Here is a 25,623-nt window from a genome sequence, read left to right as displayed (position 1 = left end):
ACTAAGCTGTAAGTAACATGCGCTAAACAGTGTGTGTAATCTATAAAATAGAGTGTACTATTAGTGGGTGTATTGCGTGCAATCTACTAACACTGCGTGTGCAATTGAAAAGTGGTGCAGACCGCCTTATTTAAATGAGGATTTTGTGTATATTACAAACCCTGTTTCCATATGAGTCGGGAAATTGTTTTAGATGTAAATATAAACGGAATACAATGATTAGAAAATCCTTTTCAACCCATATTCAATTGAATGCACTACAAAGACAAGATATTTGATGTTCAAACTCATAAACTTTATTTTTTTTGCAAATAATAATTAACTTAGAATTTCATGGCTGCAACACGTGCCAAAGTAGTTGGGAAAGGACATGTTAACCACTGTGTTACATCACCTTTTCTTTTAACAACACTCAATAAACGTTTGGGAACTGAGGAAACTAATTGTTGAAGCATCGAAAGTGGAATTATTTCCCATTCTTGTTTAATATAGAGCTTCGCTCCTTCAACAGTCCGCTGTCGTATTTTATGCTTCATAATGTGCCACACATTTTCGATGGGAGACAGGTCTGGACTGCAGGCGGGCCAGGAAAGTACCCGCACTCTTTTTTTTTAGAAAGCCACGCTGTTGTAACACTTGTCTTGCTGAAATAAGCCGGGGCGTCCATGATAACGTTGCTTGGATGACAACATATGTTGCTCCAAAACCTGTATGGACCTTTCAGCATTAATGGTGCCTTCACAGATGTGTAAGTTACCCATGCCTTGGGCACTAATACACCCACATACCTTTGCGCCTAAAACAATCCGAATGGTTATTTTCCTCTTTGTTCTGGAGGACACCACGTCCTCTGTTTCCAAATATAATTTGAAATGTGGACTCGTCAGACCATGGAACACCTTTCCACTTTGCGTCAGTCTATCTTAGATGAGCTCGGGCACAGAGAAGCCGGCGGCGTTTCAGGATATTGTTGATAAATGGGTTTGGCTTTGCATAGCAGAGTTTTAACTTGCACTTACAGATGTAGCGACCAACTGTAGTTACTGACAGTGGTTTTATGAAGTGTTCCTGAGCCCACGTGGTGATATCCTTTACACACTGATGTCGGTTTTTGATGCAGTACCGCCTGAGGGATCAAAAGTCTGTAATAACATTACTAACATGCAGTGATTTCTCCAGATTCTCTGAACTTTTTGATGATTTTACGGACCGTAGTTGGTAAAATCCCTAAATTCCTTGCAATAGCTTGTTGAGAAATGTTGTTCTAAAACTGTTCGACAATTTGATTATAAAGTGGTGACCCTCACTCCATCCTTGTTTGTGAATTACTTAGCATTTCATGGAAGCTGCTTTTATACCAAATCATGGCACCCAACTGTTCCCAATTAGCCTGCACACCTGTGGGATGTTCCATATAAGTGTTTGATGAGCATTCCTCACCTTTATCAGTATCTATTGCCACCTTTCCCAACTTCTTTGTCACGTGTTGCTGGCATCAAATTTTAAAGTTAATGATTATTTGCAAAAAAAACATGTTTATGAGTTTGAACATCAAATATGTTGTTTTGGTAGCATATTCAACTGAATATGGGTTGAAAGGGATTTGCAAATCATTGTATTCCGTTTATATTTACATGTAACACAATTTCCAAATTCATATGGAAACAGGGTTTGAATAAGAGGCTTTCGTTATAGAGACATTCAATCATTTACTGCACTGTCAAGTCATGTTATCATGTTCTTACTTGTGGTGCTTTGCTATGTTTTCAAACCAGCAGGCATTTCAGTAGCAGTCGTGCAGTGCATCTACATTGACACCACTTTTAAAAAATATATGTTTAGCTGCTGAAGGTGCATGGGAGGGAGGCGTTCAAGACGCAAAAAATGCATACTTCAAGAAATGTTTATTATACAGGAAATATGTTATTAATATATATTGTATGTGGAAGACGAACATAATCAAACTCATCATTTTATTTTGTTTTAATCACCCCCTTAAGTCCTTTAGCAGCTATAAAATTTCAAAATTGACTGACGATATGTCTATTTTTAATTTCTGACTATCCAAAAATGTTCTCACACACACACCCCTTGCGACATCTACGTTTAATAAATGACGGGGGACTATCATCCTCTGTCTGTGCAGCACGAGCACTGATCCTGCAGCCATGTGTGGAACTGTGTCAGTTTACACGTCTGTTTCAAACATGCTAAATAAAACACAAAAATAGTGCCCCCACAATAGTGATGAGTGTTGGTAAGTCACATTGCATGTGCTAAATAATTATATCTACATTTTCTCCTCCCTGTATTGTGGGTGTTCTTATGATCAGCATGTATTTAGCATATTATTGAAGACAGAGACGCAAAATATATTGCACGCCTTATTCTGATTACTTAACAGATGCAATGCACTTTGCACACGTTTAGTAGATCAACTGTGCATGTGCTATCAGGTTTGCACATGTTTTAGTACACACAACCTTTAGTAAATCAGGCCCTATGAGTTTTTATTGATAGTCCGTGCAGTGTACCAGGGCACGTAGACACCAAAAGTTTTGACGAGTGCAAGATCTTACTGCCATACTTAAGCAAGGTAAACTTCCCAGGACAAGTCGGGTGTAATGACCCAATCTTTGCATTTGTTAGGAGACTTTGAACGTGGATGAAGATGACCGTCCTGTGTTACCATGGTGGAAGTGTAAGAAATGGGCATTGCGTGTCATCACACGAATCTTCAAGAGGTGAGACTTTTTTTTTTTTGCAACACCGTGAACATTTATTTCATTTTATTAGTTTATTTGAACAAGGACCAGGCACATCAATCAACATTGTTGTAAATGCAGGTTTTAGCTACTAAGCTAGTTTCCAACCGTAGTCCTTAGGCCAGATGTTGATCCCCAGCAGCCAACTATATACAAAAAAACAAAAAATCATTAACAGCCTACTTAAAATAGAAAAACAATATATTAATGTTTCACACACATTAAGCTGTTCTCAGAGACAAAATTGTAAATCTGCACAAGACTGGACTGGAGGACAAGACTATTAACCAGCATTTTGGCGAGAATTTGTTAGCGCAACAGTGCTGTACGCTAGCTTTGTCACTAGTCTCATAGTCAGCATTGTCACTGGCGTCCCACTGGATGTGAATTCTCCCTGCCCACTGGGTGTGAGTTTTCCTTGCCCTTTTGTGGGTTCTTCCGAGGATGTTGTAGTCGTAATGATTTGTGCAGTTCTTTGAGACATTTGTGATTTGGGGCTATATAAATAAACATTGATTGATTGAGTAGTACTGGTGCTACTAAACAAAATACAATTATTAACACTCAAACAAAGTACACATGTACACTCATAAATATAAACACAATGCCATCATAAGGCCTACTGTAATTAGACATATGATATGTGCAGCAATTCCATCTTTGAGCTGATAAATGATTCAAGGGCTGATTTGGTGAGAAAACATCAAAACATTGTCTGCTGTCGTTTTATATTTAATTATAGGAGATATTTTGTTAATACATATCCAGTTTTACCAGTGTTGGGTTAGTTGCTAAAAACAGTAACTAGTTACAGTTACTAAGTTACTTTATTTCCTCAGTAACTCGTTTAATAACACAGTTACTTACAGCAAAAAGTAATGCATTACTGTGAAAATTAACTATTTAGTTATTTCAATTTTATTTTATTTTTTTAAAGCCCCCTTTAATGCCCTTTTAGCTTTCATTTCAGTACTGTTATTGCACTGGAGAATAATACAATATGTTGATCAACTTGACATGCATTTGCATCACTGAACTCTGCTAAGTAATGTGTTCTACATACAACACACAAAGACAAAGATATGTTTCAAAGTCCAATTTGTTTCAGACCAGAACAAATTGACAAAACTATTTTAAATAGCTGCAACATAACATACATAAGTAACAAACAGCATAATAACAACATAGCTGTAAACCAAAGAAGGCACACACTATATACACAAAGCCTAAACAGGCGTTTTTTTCTCTCAAGAAATTCTGAAATAAAATCATGTCTGAAGCCCAGAACACTCTACACATGTCCCCAGTTTTAGTTTAAAGATAAGCAAAGATTGGCCTGTCCCTCCAGGATCCCTGTTTATGTTTGTGAATCTTATAGTCTTTACATCTAGAGTGATGTAATAGTCAAACACTCTAGAAGTCTAGAATGAAAGAGTATAAAAGAGAATTGACTGAGTTGCATGAATGATGAGCAGAGGCAGAGTTTGGGGTGTTTTCTTTAGCTCGCTTTCCATTTGTGTCCTCACTGTCTGCTGTGGGAAATGTGGAAAATGTTTTCAGTGCCATTTGCTTTTTGATGCCTCATACCATGCCAATTAGTTGCCTGCAAGCGGGTGACTCCACTGTAGAAATAGCCTGCATGTCTTCTAACCCATACGCTGCAATGGCTCTATCAATTTGTCCTGGCTAGCAGTCCCTCCGTTATAATCCAACCGCCGTTGCTTAGATGGTGTTGGAGGTGAAGTGTCTCTCTCTTTACTAGCTTCGTCGAAGCATGTTACTTTTGCAGCTGTTTCAGCAGATTTGAATTGCTGTTTTGGGCAGTAGATAGGATCATTGATCCAAGACACAACTTACATTGAACTAAAATGTTCTTTTCTTTATACTCGACAAAAGAAAAGTAGTGAGAATATCTTCATGTTAAGAAACTCGACTTTGGCTCCGGAATGATGTCTTGTTAGTAAACACAGACACGCGTTAGACTACTAGTTACCGCCAAAAAAAAAGGCGTTACTTTGTAACACATTAGTCCCAACACTGAGTATTACTTATATATCTCCCATATAAAAAACGTGCAATATCTGTTTTCTTTCTTTTGAATTATTCCAGTGCACCATCGCAGTTATTGCCAGTGTTGTGCCAAAATTCATATTCTGCATTGCAAAAATTGCGGTACTGATTATTTTTGTGTACTACATGTTCAACAACATAGAATTAATGAATGAAATAAGTTTATTATGGTCATATAATCAATCAACCATTTTGTGTGATCAGTTTAACAGTACAGGTTATACATTAAAACTCATACACATACACACACAAAAGAAAAGAAAAAGAATGACCGAAAAAGGAATAGGCTGAAGTCAAAGCTTATAATTGCCTATCCTATACCTTCACTGAAAATAAGATTGCCTGGAACATCAACGTTAAAAAAAAAATCAATAGGATGAAAGTAATTGTTACTATATTTTATAATTTTCAATTATTTCACCTTTCAATGTTTTATTAAACCTTATCAAAGAAGGGCATGTCTTCAGCTCATCACTGAGCTTATTCCACCATTTAACTCCTAAAATTTAAATACATTTGTATTTTATATTCGTTCTCGCTTTACCTTTTTCAAAAATCAATATCCCCGTAAATTATAGCAAAACACTACATGTTAAAAAGCTCGACATATGAGGAAAATTAGTGTCTCCATGGGGACAGCTGGTAGTACACGCAAAATCCTCATTAGAATAGGGCGGTCTACACCACTTTTGTACCTCTTATCTTAGTTTTAGTAAATCACCCTCAACATGCCCGTTAGTAGTACACCCACTTTTATAGTATGCACATGCTTTTTAGAAAGTGTTATTTGGATTTTAGTAGATTAGGTCTTCTGTCTTTCTGTTACAACAAAACTTCAATCAATTTCCTGGACTGTTAATAGCTTTGTAAGGTGGTAACATTAAAAAAATCATATATAAGTGGTAATGCTTCTTGGTACATTCTCCTAGGTATGGAAGCCCTGGCAATGTCACAAAGGAGTATACTGAGTTTGCAGACTACTTCTTGAAGACTTATGCAGTGGGTATACAGCAAGTATGTATTACCCTTGGTTTAAAATGTACTCACAGTGTTTGTCGCTTTGACTAATGATTCTGTTTTCATCCCGGTTGTTACCCCTTGTCCAGGTCTTGCTGAAGGTGGTCGACCAACACCGACAGAAGCAGTACGTTGCTCCTCGTGTTCTGCAGCAGTGTCTCAACTATCTCAACCAGGGCATCTGTCACTCACTGACGTGGAAACAGATGAAGCCGCACATGCAGGTACTCCAGGATGTGTGATGTTTAACATTGAACTATATGCAATGCATTTATTTACACATGTATACTCCCGTTAGGACAATCAAGCATGCATTTCAGTAAGGCATACTGTATATTTGTTAGTCATTTCATGAAGTCTTTCATCTCTGACAGACTATTTGTCAGGAGGTGATATTCCCTCTCATGTGTTACAAAGAAGAGGATGAGAGGCTGTGGCAGGAAGACCCATTTGAATACATCCACATGAAGTTTAGTAAGTATTTAAATCAAATAGTCTTCCTGTATATGACTTCTACTGCACATACCAGTACTTTTCATTAGTGTTCAATGTCTACCGGTACTCGTCATCAAGAAAACAGTTGAGATCATTCCTCAAATTATCCCCAAGCACAAAGTAAAGGCTATGTTTACAAAACTATAACATTTTTACCTGACAGGATTTGAAAGTGCCATATGTAGTAATGTGGCTTGAAATGGTACTGCAGTCACCATCAAAATTCTGTAGTCCCCTCCCAATCTCTATGACTGAGGTTGCTAGATACGCAGCCGAATCCGAATCCATTGAAATGAAAACATTAACAATATTTCTGGGATGTAAATCAAATTTTGAAATGAGTTATCAGTTATAAAGGTATTAGAAAAGAACATAATTTATTAATGCCTTTTGACATATCAGGGCCGTTTAATGATGATTTGACATGAAATTATTACATATGGCACCTTTTCAATGGGAACTGCATTTTTGGGTGAATTTTGCCTATCATTCACAATCTTTATGTAAAACAAGCACACATATGTTTTTAATTTTAACTAGTAAATAAATGCGAGCATAACTCTGCTTACAATGGACCCTATATGGGAGTAGCTCTATTCTGCCTATGAAGCCCTTAAAAAACATCCAAACACCTCCATTGAGATTTTATATAAACGCTGTAATTATATATGTAATGTAGTGACAGGCACTTCATATTTGGGGGCAACGTGGCTCGGTTAGTTGAGCGGCTGTGCCAGCAAATTGAGGGTTCCAGGTTCGATCCCCGGTTTCACCATTCTACTCACTGCTGTTGTATCCTAGGGCAAGACACTTTAAATGTATGTGTAGATAATGTGTTTCACAATGTAAAGCGCTTTGAGTCTCGAGAAAAGCACTGTATGAATATAATTCACTCACATTTACTCACAATAAGATGTAATATTTACGTAATTTACCCGTTTTAAGCATAAGGCAGTGTATTAATTTAAAAAACGTATCACAACATTCGCTTTTTCTCTTGAACTACAACACTGACTACAACTCATGCAGACTTCATGAGACCAACAAACATAATAATTCTCACTTACTGTACAACGTCTGCTGTCACTAGGATGCCGACTGTTAGGATGTTAATATATTTCTGTTCAGATAAAGAATGACTCAAAATCCTCGCCAATGGGTTAAAAAAAGGGATAGTGCAAACCCATATTCGGGTCTAAGTTGGCTGTCAAAGTGTACCAACTTCTCAGTTTATGTCCACATCATTTACATGATTTATAATATAGAATTAACTTTCACAAGCTCAAAGGCGAGAAAGCAACTCACCAGCTCATGATGTCAACACAGCTGCATAAGGAAGTTGCCTCTCTCTGATCTCCATCCATCCATTTCCTACCGCTTATGATCTATGCGCCGCTAAATATAGGTCCTTAACGTTAGCGCTTATAATAACAATATCGCTAATATTTGGGTATTATTATATGTTGGCGATTTTTAGATAATTTTTTTATTGGCTTTCATGCTGGGAATAAACTCAATAGACGCAGTGAGGTCATGGCTCCCACTGGCGCCGATGGACATTTATTTACAAATTAGAATGCATACGAAAAGACAATTCCCCTTTCAGTATGTATGTCCAATGATCCTATTTTTCTTTGGTTGTTTTTACATGATTTTTTATTTTATCAAATTTATTTAAAGTTTTTTACACATTTTGTTACAGACCTCTATGATGATCACGCCCTTCCAACCACCGCTGCCCAGAGCCTTTTGTGTAATGCTGCACGGAAGAGAAAAGGGGTGAGGAATCGATACCTGCAATTAGTGTTTTTTTTTACATTACACATTGCAGGAACTGTCTAATTTTTTTATAATTTATTTTGTTTTGTTATTTCTTTGTTTATTTTTGTGTAATGTTCTAATCCAGCACGTGTTTATTTTGTAGAAAGTGTAGCGAGCCAATAAAAAATGAGCTGCTTGCCGCACTTTGAACGCCCCTGCTCCATTGTAGCTATGGCAGTTGCCTTGCCAATGCATTTAATATGAGCCTGTTTATTTGAATTATAAATGATACACAATGGATTGTTTGATAAAAACATATATAGTACGTAACCTTTTAATAAGCTTTTCTCTCCCAAGGTTATGCCTCAAATGATGGAGTTCTGTCATCAAATACTGATGGATCCCACATGTGACTCTCACAGGAAGGATGGAGCATTGCATTGCATTGGTGCGCTAGCTGAGCTACTGCTTAAGGTATATTACAGAGGCATAAGTGTATACACACCTGTAAAGTGTTGGCTTTTTGTGGACACATGATTTTACAGCTTGCATTTAACATGTAAAAACGGTATTGAAAAAGAAATTGAAAACAAAATAAAATATTGCTAACTGGCAAGTTGTAGGAAAGATACTCAAATACTGTAGTAATAAATGGTCTTCAAAGATATTTTCAGGCCAAGGAACCTCAATGGAGAGAAGGAGCACGGACCCCTTACCTAATATATCTTGAATAAGATTATGTTGGTTGTATTTTACATTAAAAAGGTATCTCCTTATTGTGCAATACTAACAATATTCAAATAGTAACAGTATTGTGCAGCTAATTGCCAGCTGGTAAGTAGTGTCCTAATCTCTTACTAGCGACTAACATTCTAATTTCTGGCTGGCAACTAGCCTGCTAATCTTTAGCTGGCAACTAGTGTGCTAATCACTAGCTGACAGCTAATATGCTAATCTCTAGCTGGTAGCTAGCACATCAATCGCTATCTGGCAACAAGAGCGTTAATCGCTAGCTGACAACTAAATTGTCGTCCTTTTAGAGCCACTTTTCTGTAGCTAGACATAATATAATTAAGTTCTATGCAATGAAAGTCAAATGGAAAGTTTTCAACATTGATGCCGTGTGTGTTTTACAGAAGCAGATTTACGTGGAGCAGATGGAGTTGCTGCTTCAAAACTTTGTCTTCCCTTTGCTCAACTCTCCGTTGGGTTACTTACGAGCGAGGGTAAGAAGACATTACATACTGCACTGTACAAAACAAATATATCACTATGTAACATGTTCCCTTTCCACATCAAAGTTGTGATTCATGAATGCAATTATTAGCTGGCAGACCGCAATCAAGAATGTCAGATTTTAACTTTATTTAGCGTAAAACTTCACAAAAATGCTTTACTGTATGTTCAGAGAAGAATGTGATGTCGTGAGACCTGGCCAAAATAGAGCTTTTTTGCATCAACTGGACAAATGCTGATAATATCCCCAGGATCACCATCCTCTCCATCTAATGGGGAGGGGTAAATATTTAGCTTTGAGGCAGTTTCTTTGTTTAAGTGTAACTGTACTTTTTGGGGGATTTTTGCCTATCATTCACAATCCCTATGTAAGCACTCATATTTTTCTTTTTTTGTGCATTCTAATTTGTAATATATGGCAAGTACAAGGTTGCTAACAATGCAGCTAATTGAAGTACTCTATTGCAACTCTAAAGCCCTCTAAGAAAACATCGAAAAAACACCAACAATACTTTATTTACCTCTCGTGACCTGACTTTTAACCAAGTAGTAGTGATATTGTTATTATAAGCGTTTAAGCAGACAAACTATTTTTAGTGGCGCCGTGATCACTAGCTTATGCAGCTATTGACATTCTGAGCTGCTGCTGCATCACCTCTGACTTAGTAAAAAATTAATAAAAGATCAGAAATATTGTCTCTCATCTAGATAGTAGGTTGCGGCCATAAACTGACAATTTAGTCAATTATGACTTTCAACTTGAACCGGAAGATGGCGAGAAAGACACAAAAAGACACTCGTTTGCGACAACTTAAAAAAACCCAAATGCGTTTACCTGTGGTAAGATTATGAATAAATCTTCATTTCTTTTTTTTATCCAAACACAACATTACAGCAATCATAAAAGTCAACACTAAACACGAACACGCACACACAAGTGTCGTTGGTGTGCTCAAAAAACAATATACAAAAAATGGAAAATAATTTTACCTTGTGACTGGGAATGTGTGGCATTGATGAATACTCTGGGAGTTTCCCAGTTATAAACGAGCAGTGGCTTTCTGTAGTCACCGCTAACATTAGCACAAACTAGCACTGTGAGGCAATCCTTCATCAGCTTTTGTCCAGGCAGTGCCTTCTCCTTCGCTGTAACAAAGGTCTGCTTTGGAATTGCTAATGAACAAAACGCATTTCGCTGATAAAATCTCCAAAGTGAAGGGGTCGCAAGCTGGAGACTAACTACGCAGCTAAAATGCTGGCTCAGTGGTTGTCCAGCAACCCAAACCAATACAGCAAGACTGTGATAGTTTGGACACTTTTGAAGCGTTTCTGATCACACAGCTCTGACCGTAAGTGCCACTACGTTCGAAGCTCTTCAAAATTGGTCACGCCGGTATGTATGGGATGTAAACCGGATGTGACGTAGGGGGCCCTGCCTCTTCAAAACAGCTCTGCCCGCGGTTAAAGGAAGTTGCCTCATCAAAATGGCAGCCCTCAAAGGGCTTCCAGCAGCAACATGAAATGAATAATAAAAAAGAGAAATGTTCGCACGCCGAGACATGGTCCACACACAGAGGCAGGTTTGGCGCGTTCGTAAAACGAAAACAACGCAAATAGAGGCGTTTGTGAATCAAGGTTCCAATGTCCTTTTAAGGAAATTGGACCAAAATCCCTTGAGAGATGCAACATGAGTGGCCAACTACAAAAAGTTGTGCCGAGTACTAAGTCACATTTCACTTTACAGATGTGAAGGACCTGAGTAAGTGTACTCAGTTTACTGTAATAACGGGCCAATCAGTGTATTAAATTGTATTATTATTTTTGTCAGTCATGCTGGGTCCTGCACTGCTTCGGCCAGCTCACTTTCCGCAACGTGATGGCTCTGAGGAATGCAGTGGAGTTGGTGAAAAAAGACCTGGTTGAAGACAATGAGATGCCTGTCAAGGTGGAGGCAGCTATTGCGTTACAAACCTTGGTCAGCAATCAAAAAGAAGGTATGTTGGGAAATGTTAACACGTCTTCTTCAGGCAATTAACAAGAATGACTTCTAGGGATCTTGTAGCTCTGCAGTCAAATTGTGTGAATATTGACAAACATTCACACACATTATTAAATTTTTTGTTGCTTTTCCCATAATTCTACATTTAGCGCATCAAAATCCACTTGGAAAATGAATGGACAATTTTTGCAAGTTTCACATTCCACACATTTCTCAACTAATTTTTTTATTTATTATTTAGCCTTTATTTAACCAGGTAAAGTCCCATTGGGATCAAAGATCTCTTTTCCAAGGGAGACCTGGCCAAGAGGGCAGCAGCAAGGTTACATTAAAAACAGTAAAGACACATAAAACATTAAATTTACAACATTAAAACTTGCTCAAATGACACATGTGCATACAGACATGGTAGACTGCAATCCTATCACAGAAGCTTCAAACTCATTTAATGTAACAAGGGTTTGAAGTTGAAGATTGGATTCTCATGAAACTAATCCAACATTAAAAACATTCAGCTCATTCGTAATAATTGTCAACATCACTAAAACAGTCACTTTTCCTGAAATGCTACATTTTAAAATATTACTTGGTTTGGAGTATTCTTACTACTAAATTTTCTAAACCGATTCAAACTATTCCAAAGTCCAAACCTTTAGTTTATTCGGGCTATTCATTTTCCACACCCACAGATTCCCACTTTTACGTAAATTTCACGTTTTGCAGACACAAATGTCCTTTGATCTTAAAGGACCCATAGCGTCCAGATGACCAAAGTTTCACTAAGTTCTCATTATGTAATATTACTTTGTTTACATCCTGAAAGTGAATCTGGTAGTCGTTACCCATAATATAAATAAATTTTTGAGTGATGTGTACATAACTTACTGTACTTGGAACGCCCCCTTTCCATCTGCAGACTTGATATGAGCAGACAATCTACATAGGTGGAGCACATTTGAAGGCATATTATTTTGATAATTTTTTCTTGCCCTAATCCAAGATTACTTCAAAACGGAATCAGTCAACACTATGAGAAAAAAAGTATAACATAAATGCAATTTCCAGACTTCTCTGCTCTTCCATCTCCTCTGCTTGTGTTTCCCCATGCTCTTTCAGCATTTCCTCAAGCATTTCAAGGAAAGAATCAGTAGAAGAGGACACAAAATAGCTTATCTAATCCATCCATCCATCCATCCATTTCCTACCGCTTGTTCCTTTTGGGATCGCAGGGGGTCGCTGGCGCCTATCTCAGCTGCATTCGGGCGGTTGGCGGAGTACACCCTGGACAAGTCGCCACCTAATCCAATCTACTTAATTTATATGGCACATTTAATAAAACAAAAGTTTTACAAAGTGCTGCACAGGAGTTAGCACACATTAAAGGCCTACTGAAACCCACTACTACCGACAACGCAACGCAGTCTGATAGTTTATATATCAATGATGAAATCTTAACATTGCAACACATGCCAATACGACCGGTTTAGTTGACTAAATTGCAATTTTAAATTTCCCGCGAAGTATCCTGTTGAAAACGTCGCGGAATGATGACGCATATGATGACGCTTGCGCGTGACGTCACTGGTGGTAGCGGACATGTTCTTCTAGCCCGATCCAAGCTATAATTAGTCTGCTTTAGTCGCATAATTACACAGTATTCTGGACATCTGTGTAGCTGAATATTTTGCAATTTGTTCAATTAATAATGGAGAAGTCAAAGAAGAGAAGATGTAGTTGGGAAGCGGTGTATTGCAGCTACCTTTAGCAACACAAACACAGCCGGTGTTTCCTTGGTTACATTCCCGAAGGTGAAGCTTTACAATGGAACAGAGCGGTCAAGCGAACATAGTTTCCGACCACATCTCAACCGGCAGGTTTCGGTGAGAAAATTGTGGTAATAAGTTGTCAACCGACTCATGAGAGGAGCTTGCGTCCTGCAGTTGCGGACTATTACCTCCTCCCACCGGAGACACCGGCGATCACCACACCTGTGGCCAGACCCCTCCGACTTTCAGGTACCATATAATCTCACTAAAACACTAGTAACACAATAAGCAGATAAGGGATTTTCCACAATTATCCTAGTAAATGTGTCTAATAACATCTGAATCGCTCCCACTGCCCTCGCCTTTTTTTTTGTTTGTTCTCAAGTCCTTCACTGTCACTATCCTCATCCACGAATCTTTCATCCACGCTCAAATTAATGGGGAAATCGTCGCTTTCTCGGTCCGAATCACTCTCGCTGCTGGTGGCTTTGATTATAAACAATGTGAGAATGTGAGGAGCTCCACTACGGGTGACGTCACGCGCACATCGTCTGCTACTTCCGGTACAGGTAAGGCTTTTTTATGAGCGACCAAAAGTTGCGAACTTTATCGTCGATGTTCTCTACTAAATCCTTTCAGCAAACATATGGCAATATCGCGAAATGATCAAGTATAACACATAGAATTGACCTGCTATCCCCGTTTAAATAAGAAAATCTCATTTCAGTAGGCCTTTAAAAAGCAGGGTAAAACTAAGGACAGAGAATAAATACATACAATAAAAGAAAATAGACTAAAATCACACAACTCTCATCCTGGTTTAAAAGAAAATAAGTAAAAATACGTTTTAAGACCTGATTTAAATTTCATTAAAGAGGGAGCCGTCCGTATAGCAAGAGTTTTGGAGCCACAGCAGAAAATGCACAACCCCCTCTCGATTTTAACCAGGTTTTTGGCACAACAAGGAGGAAATGATCAGCTGACTTAAAAAAACCTGGTTGGGGTGTAGATTTTTAAAACTTCTGACATTGTGACAGTTTGACCCCACACTGTCACTGTTTGACCTTTGGCTTCCTCACAAACCGGGCACATTTGTTCAACATGGACACACTACAAACATTCAATAGTGTTAGTGAAAAGGCTCAACAAACAAATTGTAACATCTCACTCACCATGGCTCTGAAGGTGTGGCTAAAAAAGTCAGGAAGGGGCTGAGGGCTTTATGTAGGTGAGCACACCTGCTTGGACTAATTAGGCCTAATGTGGGCCAAACCATGATTGTCAGTAACTGGGTGTTGAAGAGGGACACTGGACATTTGAAAGTTGTGTTTTCTTAGCCTGAATACACTGGGTACAAAAATGACTGCTTTACAAATACAAAAGTACAATGTGAATACTTTTTAGACATGTGATAGTTACCTATGGTGTAAATTACAAAATAACTGATTTCTTAATTCCCCCTGTCAAATTGGTCCCAGCTAGTGGTCGGGGCTATGGGCTTTTTAAGTGGGGAAAATGCCATGTTTCTGCCAGTCTGCTGTCTGTCACTGCCAGAGGAGGTTGTCTGTCCTGACCAAGAGTTTTGAGGTTCATAAATCAAACCAACTACTGAGATTGTGGGTGCTTGGTCTTTCTGTTGTTGTTCACCTCTTGCTACTTTTTGGGATTTTAAATAAATGTTTGTAAACTGTTACCACTGCGTGCCTTGCCATCCTTGATTTAAAGTCCAGTTTGCAAAGGTTACATTACCTTCACCCGAAGCGGGGTGTGACAGACATATATTGTGGTGCATTAGGGGATTTAAAAATTAATAGTACAATTTTAAAATGAATTCTAAAATGAACTTGAAACCAATAAAAGGGATGCTAAAATGGGGGTAATGTGCTCATGTTTTTTTTGGCCCAGTTAAAAGGCGAGCAGCAGCATTTTGGACTAGCTGCAATTGAGTGACTGAGGCCTGGTTCATTCCAACATAGAGTGAGTTGCAGTAGTCGGAACCTAATGAAATAAAAGAAGGGTTACCCGCTCAAAGTCATTAAAAGATAAAACTGATTTAATTTTTGGTAAAAGTCTCCAATGATAAAAACTGTATCGCACAACAGCGTTAATATGCTGTTCCAATTTAAAATCATTGTCAAACTTAAAACCAAGGTTTGAGACTACAGCTTTAAAATTAGGTGTCAGGGGGTCCAGGCCACTGGGGTGAGCATTCTGGTTTACTTTTGAGTCAAATAAAATCATTTCAGTCTTGGTTATTTATCCATCCATCCATCTTCTTCCGCTTATCCGAGGTCGGGTCGCGGGGGCAACAGCCTAAGCAGGGAAACCCAGACTTCCCTCTCCCCAGCCACTTCGTCTAGCTCTTCCCGGGGGATCCTGAGGCGTTCCCAGGCCAGCCGGGAGACATAGTCTTCCCAACGTGTCCTGGGTCTTCCCCGTGGCCTCCTACCGGTTGGACTTGCCCTAAACACCTCCCTAGGGAGGCGTTCGGGTGGCATCCTGACCAGATGCCCGAACCACTTCATCTGGCTCCTCTCGATGTGAAGGAGCAGCTGCTTTACTTTGAGTTCCTCCCGGATGACAGAGCTTCTCACCCTATCTCTAAGGGAGAGCCCCGCCACACGGCGGAGGAAACTCATTTCGGCCGCTTGTACCCGTGATCTTATCCTTTCGGTCATGACCCAAAGCTCATGACCATAGGTGAGGATGGGAACGTAGATCGACCGGTAAATTGAGAGCTTTGCCTTCCGGTTCAGCTCCTTCTTCACCACAACGGATCGGTACAACGTCCGCATTACTGAAGTCGCCGCACCGATCCGCCTGTCGATCTCACGATCCACTCTTCCCCCACTCGTGAACAAGACTCCTAGGTACTTGAACTCCTCCACTTGGGGCAGGGTCTCCTCCCCAACCCGGAGATGGCATTCCACCCTTTTCCGGGCGAGAACCATGGACTCGGACTTGGAGGTGCTGATTCTCATTCCGGTCGCTTCACACTCGGCTGCAAACCGATCCAGCGAGAGCTGAAGATCCCGGTCAGATGAAGCCATCAGGACCACATCATCTGCAAAAAGCAGAGACCTAATCCTGCGGTCACCAAACCGGAACACTTCAACGCCTTGGCTGCGCCTAGAAATTCTGTCCATAAAAGTTATGAACAGAATCGGTGACAAAGGACAGCCTTGGCGGAGTCCAACCCTCACTGGAAATATGTTCGACTTACTGCCGGCAATGCGGACCAAGCTCTGGCACTGATCGTACAGGGAGCGGACCGCCACAATAAGACAGTCCGATACCCCATACTCTCTGAGCACTCCCCACAGGACTTCCCGAGGGACACGGTCGAATGCCTTCTCCAAGTCCACAAAGCACATGTAGACTGGTTGGGCAAACTCCCATGCACCCTCAAGAACCCTGCGGAGAGTATAGAGCTGGTCCACAGTTCCACGACCAGGACGAAAACCACACTGTTCCTCCTGAATCCGAGGTTCGACTATCCGGCGTAGCCTCCTCTCCAGTACACATGAATAAACCTTACCGGGAAGGCTGAGGAGGGTGATCCCACGATAGTTGGAACACACCATCCGGTCCCCCTTCTTAAAGAGAGGAACCACCACCCCGGTCTGCCAATCCAGAGGTACCGTCCCCGATCTCCACGCAATGCTGCAGAGTCTTGTCAACCAAGACAGCCCCACAGCATCCAGAGCCTTAAGGAACTCCGGGCGGATCTCGTCCACCCCCGGCGCCTTGCCACCGAGGAGCTTTTTAACTACCTCAGCGACCTCAGCCCCAGAAATAGGAGAGTCCACCACAGATTCCCCAGGCACTGCTTCCTCATAGGAAGACGTGTTGGTGGGATTGAGGAGGTCTTCGAAGTATTCCTTCCACCTATCCACAACATCCGCAGTTGAGGTCAGCAGAACACCATCCGCACCATACACGGTGTTGATAGTGCACTGCTTCCCCTTCCTGAGGCGGCGGACGGTGGTCCAGAATCGCTTCGAAGCCGTCCGGAAGTCGTTTTCCATGGCTTCCCCAAACTCCTCCCATGTCCGAGTTTTTGCCTCCGCGACCGCCGAAGCCGCACACCGCTTGACCTGTCGGTACCTGTCCACTGCCTCCGGAGTCCTATGAGCCAAAAGGACCCGATAGGACTCCTTCTTCAGCTTGACGGCATCCCTCACCGCTGGTGTCCACCAGGGAGTTTTAGGATTGCCGCCCCGACAGGCACCAACTACCTTGCGGCCACAGCCTCGATCAGCCGCCTCGACAATAGAGGTGCGGAACATGGTCCATTCGGACTCAATGTCCGAATGGACATTTAAATGGACATTTAAACGGTTATTTAAATTTATGAAATTTACCCCAACCATGCTTTTATGTCCTCAAGACAATTTAAAAGTGATTGTAAACATGTATCCCTTTTCCTTTTCAGAGGGACATAGATCTGAGTATCATCAGCATAAAGATGCTGCAATATATGAAATATTTTTTTGAATGTCTTGCATGTGCAGGATGTACATTGAAAACGGATTACTAGCGGCTTACCTTGTTTTTGATCACTGGGTCTGCTCTTCCTTTCTTTGTTTTTCCACAGATTCTGACTAATTTTTTGTCTCTTCTAAGGTGATAGTGATTTTTGGGCTTCAGTCATTAAATTTGTTTTCATCCAAACTCTGACCAAAATTCTTCTTCTTCTAAGTCAGTACCTTTAAAATGATGGCTGCAAATTACTCACTTCTCGCTTGGTCCCTCCCATTTTGGGTGAGTCAATTTGACTGGATAGGGCCAAACTTTATTCATATTCCAATCATTTGGAAATGAATGCGGGCTGACTCGTCCTTAATGCATCTGGCAGACATATTTGATAATTCCTGCAAATGATGTGTGAAAATAACATGATTCGGGATGAAGATGCTACCGAAACACATATTACCCAATATGAAATTGCCTCCAGTCTTCTCTAGGTGACGTCATCAGGCTGATGCAGGCCTGCTTACATTTTGGAGATGAAAGTGGGCGTTCCAAAATGTGTTGAAACACGTTAGAAAACAAGCTTAAAATCATTACTGTGTCTATTTTGGGTGGCGTTTCATTATTTTTAGGTCCAAAACAATTAAATAAGTGCCAATGTTGTCAGCCTTCGAAAGGCCCTTTAAAAATTGTTACTATTTTCACATTTCACAACTGACTCAAACCGGTCTGCCGTCCGAACCCTCAGTTTATTTGCAACATTAAAAAAATCCTGGTATCCCACTATTTCTTTAAAAAAAAAACTAATTGAATTGATATACATTTCTCATATTTTAACCGATTTAAACCACTGTGCCATCAAAACATTCAAACTAACAATTTTCCACACCGCATGGACTCCCACTTCTCAACTCTTCAGCATTCACACCAATTCCTAGAGATTCCCTGATTTTCTTCATTCGTGCTTGTGTGTGTGTAGCAAAGCTGTATATCCGGCCGTTCATCCGACCGGTTATGCAAGAGTTGCTGCATGTGGTCAAAGAGACTGAAAACGACGACTTGACAAATGTCATTCAAAAGATGATCTGCGAGTACAACGAAGAAGTTGCAGCAATTGCTGTTGACATGACACAGAGCCTGGTGAGCAATAAATATGTATGCTTTATGAACACAATATGAAAACATCCTCCTGACGACTGAACATTTTTGTTAAGCAAACCAAACAAATGTCTACTAAGGGGGACACTGGTCCTAAGGAGGATCTACATCCAGGTGTGTTTAACCTTGTAGTGTACTTAACAGGCAGAGATCTTTACCAGGGTCCTTCAGAGTGAGGAATACGAGGAGAATGAAGACAAGACTGTCATGGCCCTTGGTGTCCTTAGCACCATCGACACCATTCTTACAGTAATGGAGGATCACAAAGAGGTAAGTCTTTAGAAATACTGTACTCACATAAGTCTATCGCTGAAGCCAAGTTAGTATGAAAAAAAATGTATATCTTCTTACTAAAACTACACTGTGATATCTTCCTCCTCAGGTCACTCAACAGTTGGAGGGAATCTGTTTGCAGGTGATCGGTCTGGTGTTGCAGAAGCCAATCATAGGTATGGCAGGTGTGTGTGTGCATAGGCAGCCTTTTGGTAAACCCACACTTTCTCTTATTCATACCTTTCCGTTGTTAGTTCTTTTCAGACAGTTGAATATCTTAATACAGAATGTAAAAAGTGGGCTGCTTTTTGTACTAGAAGTTTTTGAAACAATGTGAAATATACTAAATGATTGATACATTTTCTACACTAAATATTTCGAAATATGATTTTCTTTTTTTTTTCTGGAAGCTGAAGAACTAGAGATTTGTTTTTCAGCATCTGAACCAGGCGTTAGAAATCTTTAAGCATCTTACTATTCGATTCAGAATCGATTCTTGATTCAATACGATTCTTGTGATATATTATTTAGTAAATAAATGATAAGAAAACCATTTAAAACCGGTTACATTTTACAAAAGCTCTTCTTGGCTGCTGACGTACGACTTACACAAAAAGGGTTTGCCTAAAACACTTATTTTCAAAAACTTGTTTTAAAAATGTTTATTTACAAAAATCCATCCATCCATCCATTTTCTACCGCTTATTCCCTTTGGTGGTCGCGGGGGGCGCTGGTGCCTATCTCAGCTACAATCGGGCGGAAGGCGGTATATACCCTGGACAAGTCGCCTCCTTATCGCAGGGCCAACAGAGATAGACAGACAACATTCACACTCACATTCACACACTAGGGCCAATTTAGTGTTGCCAATCAACCCATCCCCAGGTGCATGTCTTTGGAAGTGGGAGGAAGCCGTAGTACCCGGAGGGAACCCATGCATTCACAGGGAGGATATGCAAACTCCACACAGAAAGATCCCGAGCCCGCGATTGAACCCTGACTACCCAGGACCTTCGTATTGAGAGGCACCGTGTGGCCCATTTACAAAAATCGCATAATGTTAATCAATCTAATAAAAGAAAATAGAGCAACCCCAACTCCAACCCACTCCTACCTTTACAATATATTTAGGACAGAAATTTTAATTGAGAAGACATATACATGCTATACTAAAAAAAGAAAAAAATAACATTTTTAGAAGCAACAGTTGCAAAAATAATAACAATAATTATTATATCAGTAATAGTTTTTTAATGTTTTTAATTAAAACATTTATTCTTAATAAAAAGTAAGAAAAAATCCTAAAATGTATTCTTAATAATAAAAAAAATTGATTCATAATAGAAAACTATGAATCGATTCAGAATTGGAATAGATAGAAATGGCGATATGAATGTGAATTGATATTTTTGAGCTCCCACACATTTTTGACTAGCAGGCCATTAAAAGCCTAACAGGATGTATTTTGCCTAAGAGCAAATTAAGCATTTTTTTCCCCACTGCATTTGGTTTTTGCTGGCGCTGATGGTCCAATCATGTGTAAGATTGTCCACTATAAGCAGTGCACACACTTGCAGTGACATTCCCTTCATATTAATAAGTAACTCTCACAGGATTATTGATTCCTTTAACACAAATTGCTTTGTTGTTTTTGGATAAAACAACATGACTGCAGCTGTGAACATTTTGGGGTATCCTGCAGTTATATTTATAAGTTTGCTGTCATCCGCAGAGTTCTATGAGGAGATCCTGTCTCTGGCATTCGGACTTACATGCCAAACCATCTCCCCCCAGATGTGGCAGCTCCTGAGTGTCTTGTATGAAGTCTTTCAGCATGACTGCTTTGACTACTTCACTGGTTGGTCTATGTTTTGTGTAATTAAACTTAACCGTTTTGTGGGGGTTAGAATTCCCCCAAAATTAATCATATAGATGAATTAGCCTTCTGTGATCTGTGATTTAAAATGTATGTTACAGATATGTTGCCACTTTTGCACAACTATGTGACTGTGGACACGGATGTCTTCCTGTCCAACCCCAAGCACGTGGAAATCATCTACAGCATGTGCAAAAAGGTCATTATTCCCATGGGAATTCAAGCTTTGCTGCTTAGTCCTGACTCATTGCAAATATTTTTTTCCGAATCTATCCTATAGGTGCTGATTACAGATTCAGGTGAGGATGCAGAATGTCACGCTGCCAAACTATTGGAGGTCATCATCCTGCAGTGCAAAGGCAGGGGAATTGATCAGGTCCGAATCAGAGCCTCCTTTACAAATAATCATGTATACTTTATCGATAAACTGTGCAAAAAATGTCGGTTATTAGAATGTTTTTTCTACTTTTTTTTTACCGTTGTTTTATTGTTTTGGAAGGAGAGACAGGCCTATTGGGAGCCCACTACGCTGCTCAGTTATCACAGTCGATTTTATAGGATCAGATCCTTAGATCACAGAATTGCCTATCCATTGGATTATTATTTTTTTACATACAAATTGATGGTTAACTAATACAGTGTGGATATATTTTGTTGCATGATTACAATTAAAGTTTAAAACATATGCAATTTCAAGCAGTACATAAATGTTTTCAGTCAAAATGGAAAGAATGAATACATTTTATAAGAAAGATTAAGTACTTTATTGACGCATTTTATTTTTAAGGTTTTCGTAGGCCTTATAAAATAATATGGTGTGCCACATCTGGCCCCCGGGCCTTGAATTTGTCGCCTGTGTTCCAAACGTTCAAAGATATGATAAGCTAAAGATGAAGGCTGCAGAAGCAAGCTCGCCAAAACTTTTCAGGTACAAAACGTTACCTTACTGGCCTATATAAATCGACCATTTATATATATATATATATATATATATATATATATATATATATATATATATATATATATATATATATATATATATATATATATATATATATATATATATGTCTTGATTGGATTATCCGGAGAATAGTGCTCGATACCGTGGTAGAGCGCAATATGTAGGTGTGGGAAAAATTACAAGACTACTTCATAATGCCTTAACGAGCATTTGGTGCTTCCGTAAGTCACTTTGATAGTAGCCTCAAGCCGTTTTGACCTTCTCTTCAGGGTCCACCGTTATGTGTTTTCATTTGGACTGTGGCTTCCCTCTGTCACCAATGTTAGTTTTTAGCGCTTCTATGTGGAGTCCTCTGACCAATATAAGGAAGAACTACGCATTATTTTGTATTTGAACTGGCAACAGCATGCATGTCCATGTACGAGCCAGTCTGCCCCACAACAACAGGATAGAGATTTTATTGCAGTCCCACTACAGTGCGGACTGCATCGGCGGCCTCGCGCAAAGCACTTTGGGGAATCCTCTACCATATATAGATAATCCGCTGACGTCACACCTGGGGCTATTTATTAACAGCTCGTCTGGAGGATGTAGTGTTACACCTGATGTGACCCTGTGTTCTATATTAGGATTCACAGCTAAACTCCTGATTACATCACGTTGTCTAAGGAACGGGAATGTAAATTGTTGGATGAGGAATTTAATGTAACAAAATGTGTAACTGTAATTACAAATAATACAATCAGTCGTCAATCAAAATCATATTTTGCTTAGCAGAGCTATGTATGGCATACACACATCAACAAAAATTCCAATTAGACCATCTTGTGTTATACTTTAAATTAAATGTACTTGTTTAAACTGTCATAATAATCACAAATACAGAATCTAACAGTCATGTACAAAATAAACTTGCTTATATTGCCACTCAAAGGGTTTGGAAACAATAGTTTGGATAGACAGTCCTGCTCAACCAGCTCTTGACACAGCACAATGGGACACTTCCCAATATGTCACTTCCTGTTGCTGCTTATTGACTAAACACTAACAAATGTGAATACTATGACCCCAATTAGCATTTTCTTTCTCATGGATGTACACTCAGCACCCCATCTTGATAGAAAAAAACAGAATTGTAAAAATGTTAGCAAAATTATTTAAAAAATTAAAACTTAAACATTTACGTGGTCATATTTAGAGCACTTGAAGCAATAGAAGCACATTTTAAGCTAGTACAGTCTTGAGTCTTCTTGGGAATGATGCAACAAGTTTTACACACCTGGATTTGGGGATCATCTGCCATTCTTCCATGCAGATCCTCTCCAGTTCTGTATGGTTGGATGGTAAATGTTGGTGGACAGCCATTTTCAGGTATTTCCAAAGATGCTTAATTGGGATTAGGTCAGGGCTCTGGCTGGGTCTGTCAGAAATGGTCACAGAGTTGTTCTGAAGCCACTTCTTTGTTATTTTAGCCGTGTGCTTAGGGTCATTGTCTTGTTGGAAAGTGAACCTTCGGCCCAGTCTGAGATCATGAGGTGTTTTGATTGGGTCATATAAGTGAATGTTGCGCTGTGTGCACGTCAAAGGAAACTGAAAGTGCTGACCTGGTCCGTGGGCCATAGTTTCAACACCCCTGTTTTAGATGATAAATCATGCCTCTCACCTGGATAGTAGAAGGATGTTGCCATAAACTGAGAAATTGGTCAACTTTGACATTCTACTTAAACCTAGAGATCGCGAGAAAGACACAAATCAAACACTTGTTGGCGGTCAGCTTTTTTTTTGTTGATGAATTTGTCATCCAAACGGAAAAATATAAACATTCCATCAGTTGGCATCCAAGTGAGAGCAGACATTAAAAAGTAAGTGATTGTTTGTACTTTGTGGTTTGTATTTCTTGTTTAGCACTTAGCAATACTGCTACATGATGCTTGTTTCACTTAAGCTTTATCTGTTAAGCTCAGTCTCTATATATTCAGGCTCAAAATTATAAGGTTCATCATTTGTCCCAAAGTAGCCTTTGATGGCTCTCATAAGGATTGTGAATGTTAGGCAAAATTCCTAAAAACATGCAGTTCTCTTTAAAATGTGATTACGCGTGCTATCATTTTTGTCCAAGCATTTTTTGATTCTTTTAGACCATAAATGTTTTTTCATATTTTGTCACCGTCAAGCTATTTCTGTGACCAATAATTTTGTCCACCTGTGTATTTAAAAAAAAAAAAGTTTACACAGATGTTTCTATCTTTCAACTATAGTGCATTCCTCTGTTTTTGGAAGCAGTCCTGGAGCGTTTGATGCGAGGCGTCAAATCCAACGAGCTACGGATCATGTGCTTGGAGGTGGCTATTGCTGCTCTTTACTACAACCCTGCGCTGCTCATGCACACTTTGGAAAACACACACTTCCCCCAAAACTCACAGCCCATCACCGCCCACTTCATCAACCAGTGGATGAACGACACAGAATTCTTCATCGGGTGAGACATAGACATTTTTTATCTGATTACCGTTAATAAACCACTTCTTTTCTTTTATGATATGACAAATATACAACATTTCTTGAAAAAAAAAAAGCTTTGGTTTAAACAAATAAAATGCTTCAAGTAAAATAAATGGAAGTGGACCTTTAAAAACAATCTTAAATCACTACATCAGATCATCAGGCATTACTAAATCAATACAATGAAGATGTTTAAGGCGTTTTTGGGTCCTTTGAAAGGCACTATATAAATGCACGTTATTAAAACATTCATTCATTCATTTATTTTTTACTGCTTCTCCTGTTCAGGGTGACAGTGACATGGTGTCACAGGTGAGCTCAGCCAACAGACTTTTCTCTGCTCCTATCACATGTGGAGCAATTCCATAAGTTAAACCATAAGCACAAGTTCTTAACCTTTTTGACCTTAGGGCCTAACTTTTTTTTACCACAGAGGGGTGCGGGGCCTATATTCAAATAATAACACAGAATTTGTAAACTTACTCATAATTTTTTTATAGTCAAAAATCTATATTGACTATGAATAGTATTTGTAATCACTGTATGTGGAACTCCCTATGTATTATTCTAAGTGATCCTTCTATTTTGTAACATGCTAAGTGAGTAAGTGTACTTTTGTAGTTATTTCCCCATATTTCTGTACAATAACTCACATACTGTATATTAACACTGGCGAGCAGAGGAAAATATGGAGTTATTTTTTGGTACAAAACATCCATCCATCCATTTTCTACCGCTTGTCCCTTACGGGGTCGCTGGAGCCTACCCCAACTGCATTCGAGCGGAAGGTGGAGTACACCCTGGACAAGTCGCCATCTCATCTCAGGGCCAACACAGATAGACAGCAAAAAACTAAAGAAGAGCCCCAAACAAATTGCATCAGCTCAAAGTTGGTAGCAGTCATGGCACCTATAGTCACGTGAGTGCCTTTTGACAAATCATTGAGATTGCCTAAAAACGAGTTTGGCATACTCTGGTTTGAGGTTCTCATTACTGCCACAAGTGGTGGAAAACTGTATTACAATTGAGTACCTCAGTACATTATTCAGATATTGAGGCTTCACCGCATTTTTTTTTTTACTTTTTTTAAAGCATATTCTGCATTCTTTGGTCCTAGATGATTCATTTTCAAGAATAAACATGGCTAAATAAACTAAACATATCAATACTACAGACCAAACCAATTAAACAGCGCTGTTTAGTATTGTAGCTTCTGATTGGCTCAGCTCCTGAAAGCATTAGTATATTTGATTTAAAGAGTGTAAAGCTGA

General features: G+C 39.4%; 1 protein-coding gene across 2 annotated transcripts in view; it reads left to right on the top strand.

Annotated features, from left to right (window-relative positions):
- Positions 1 to 25,623, top strand: part of ipo8 (importin 8) — a 52,036-nt gene that overhangs the window by 13,602 nt on the left and 12,811 nt on the right. The window contains exons 7-21 of one of the 2 annotated variants that reach the window (XM_061913128.1): positions 2,650 to 2,744; positions 5,765 to 5,849; positions 5,942 to 6,076; positions 6,227 to 6,326; positions 8,050 to 8,126; positions 8,466 to 8,582; positions 9,245 to 9,334; positions 11,173 to 11,338; positions 18,562 to 18,722; positions 18,885 to 19,010; positions 19,123 to 19,198; positions 20,746 to 20,871; positions 20,991 to 21,088; positions 21,170 to 21,265; positions 24,109 to 24,329. In XM_061913128.1, the coding sequence (XP_061769112.1) occupies positions 2,650 to 2,744; positions 5,765 to 5,849; positions 5,942 to 6,076; positions 6,227 to 6,326; positions 8,050 to 8,126; positions 8,466 to 8,582; positions 9,245 to 9,334; positions 11,173 to 11,338; positions 18,562 to 18,722; positions 18,885 to 19,010; positions 19,123 to 19,198; positions 20,746 to 20,871; positions 20,991 to 21,088; positions 21,170 to 21,265; positions 24,109 to 24,329 (1,769 nt within the window). The remainder of the gene's footprint in view (positions 1 to 2,649; positions 2,745 to 5,764; positions 5,850 to 5,941; positions 6,077 to 6,226; positions 6,327 to 8,049; positions 8,127 to 8,465; positions 8,583 to 9,244; positions 9,335 to 11,172; positions 11,339 to 18,561; positions 18,723 to 18,884; positions 19,011 to 19,122; positions 19,199 to 20,745; positions 20,872 to 20,990; positions 21,089 to 21,169; positions 21,266 to 24,108; positions 24,330 to 25,623) is intronic. The other variant, XM_061913129.1, reaches the window with a different exon arrangement.

The sequence above is a fragment of the Nerophis ophidion genome, linkage group LG10, assembly GCF_033978795.1.
Source record: "Nerophis ophidion isolate RoL-2023_Sa linkage group LG10, RoL_Noph_v1.0, whole genome shotgun sequence".
In the NCBI taxonomy this organism is placed as follows: domain Eukaryota; kingdom Metazoa; phylum Chordata; class Actinopteri; order Syngnathiformes; family Syngnathidae; genus Nerophis; species Nerophis ophidion.
This window is presented reverse-complemented; position numbering and strand designations above follow the sequence as displayed.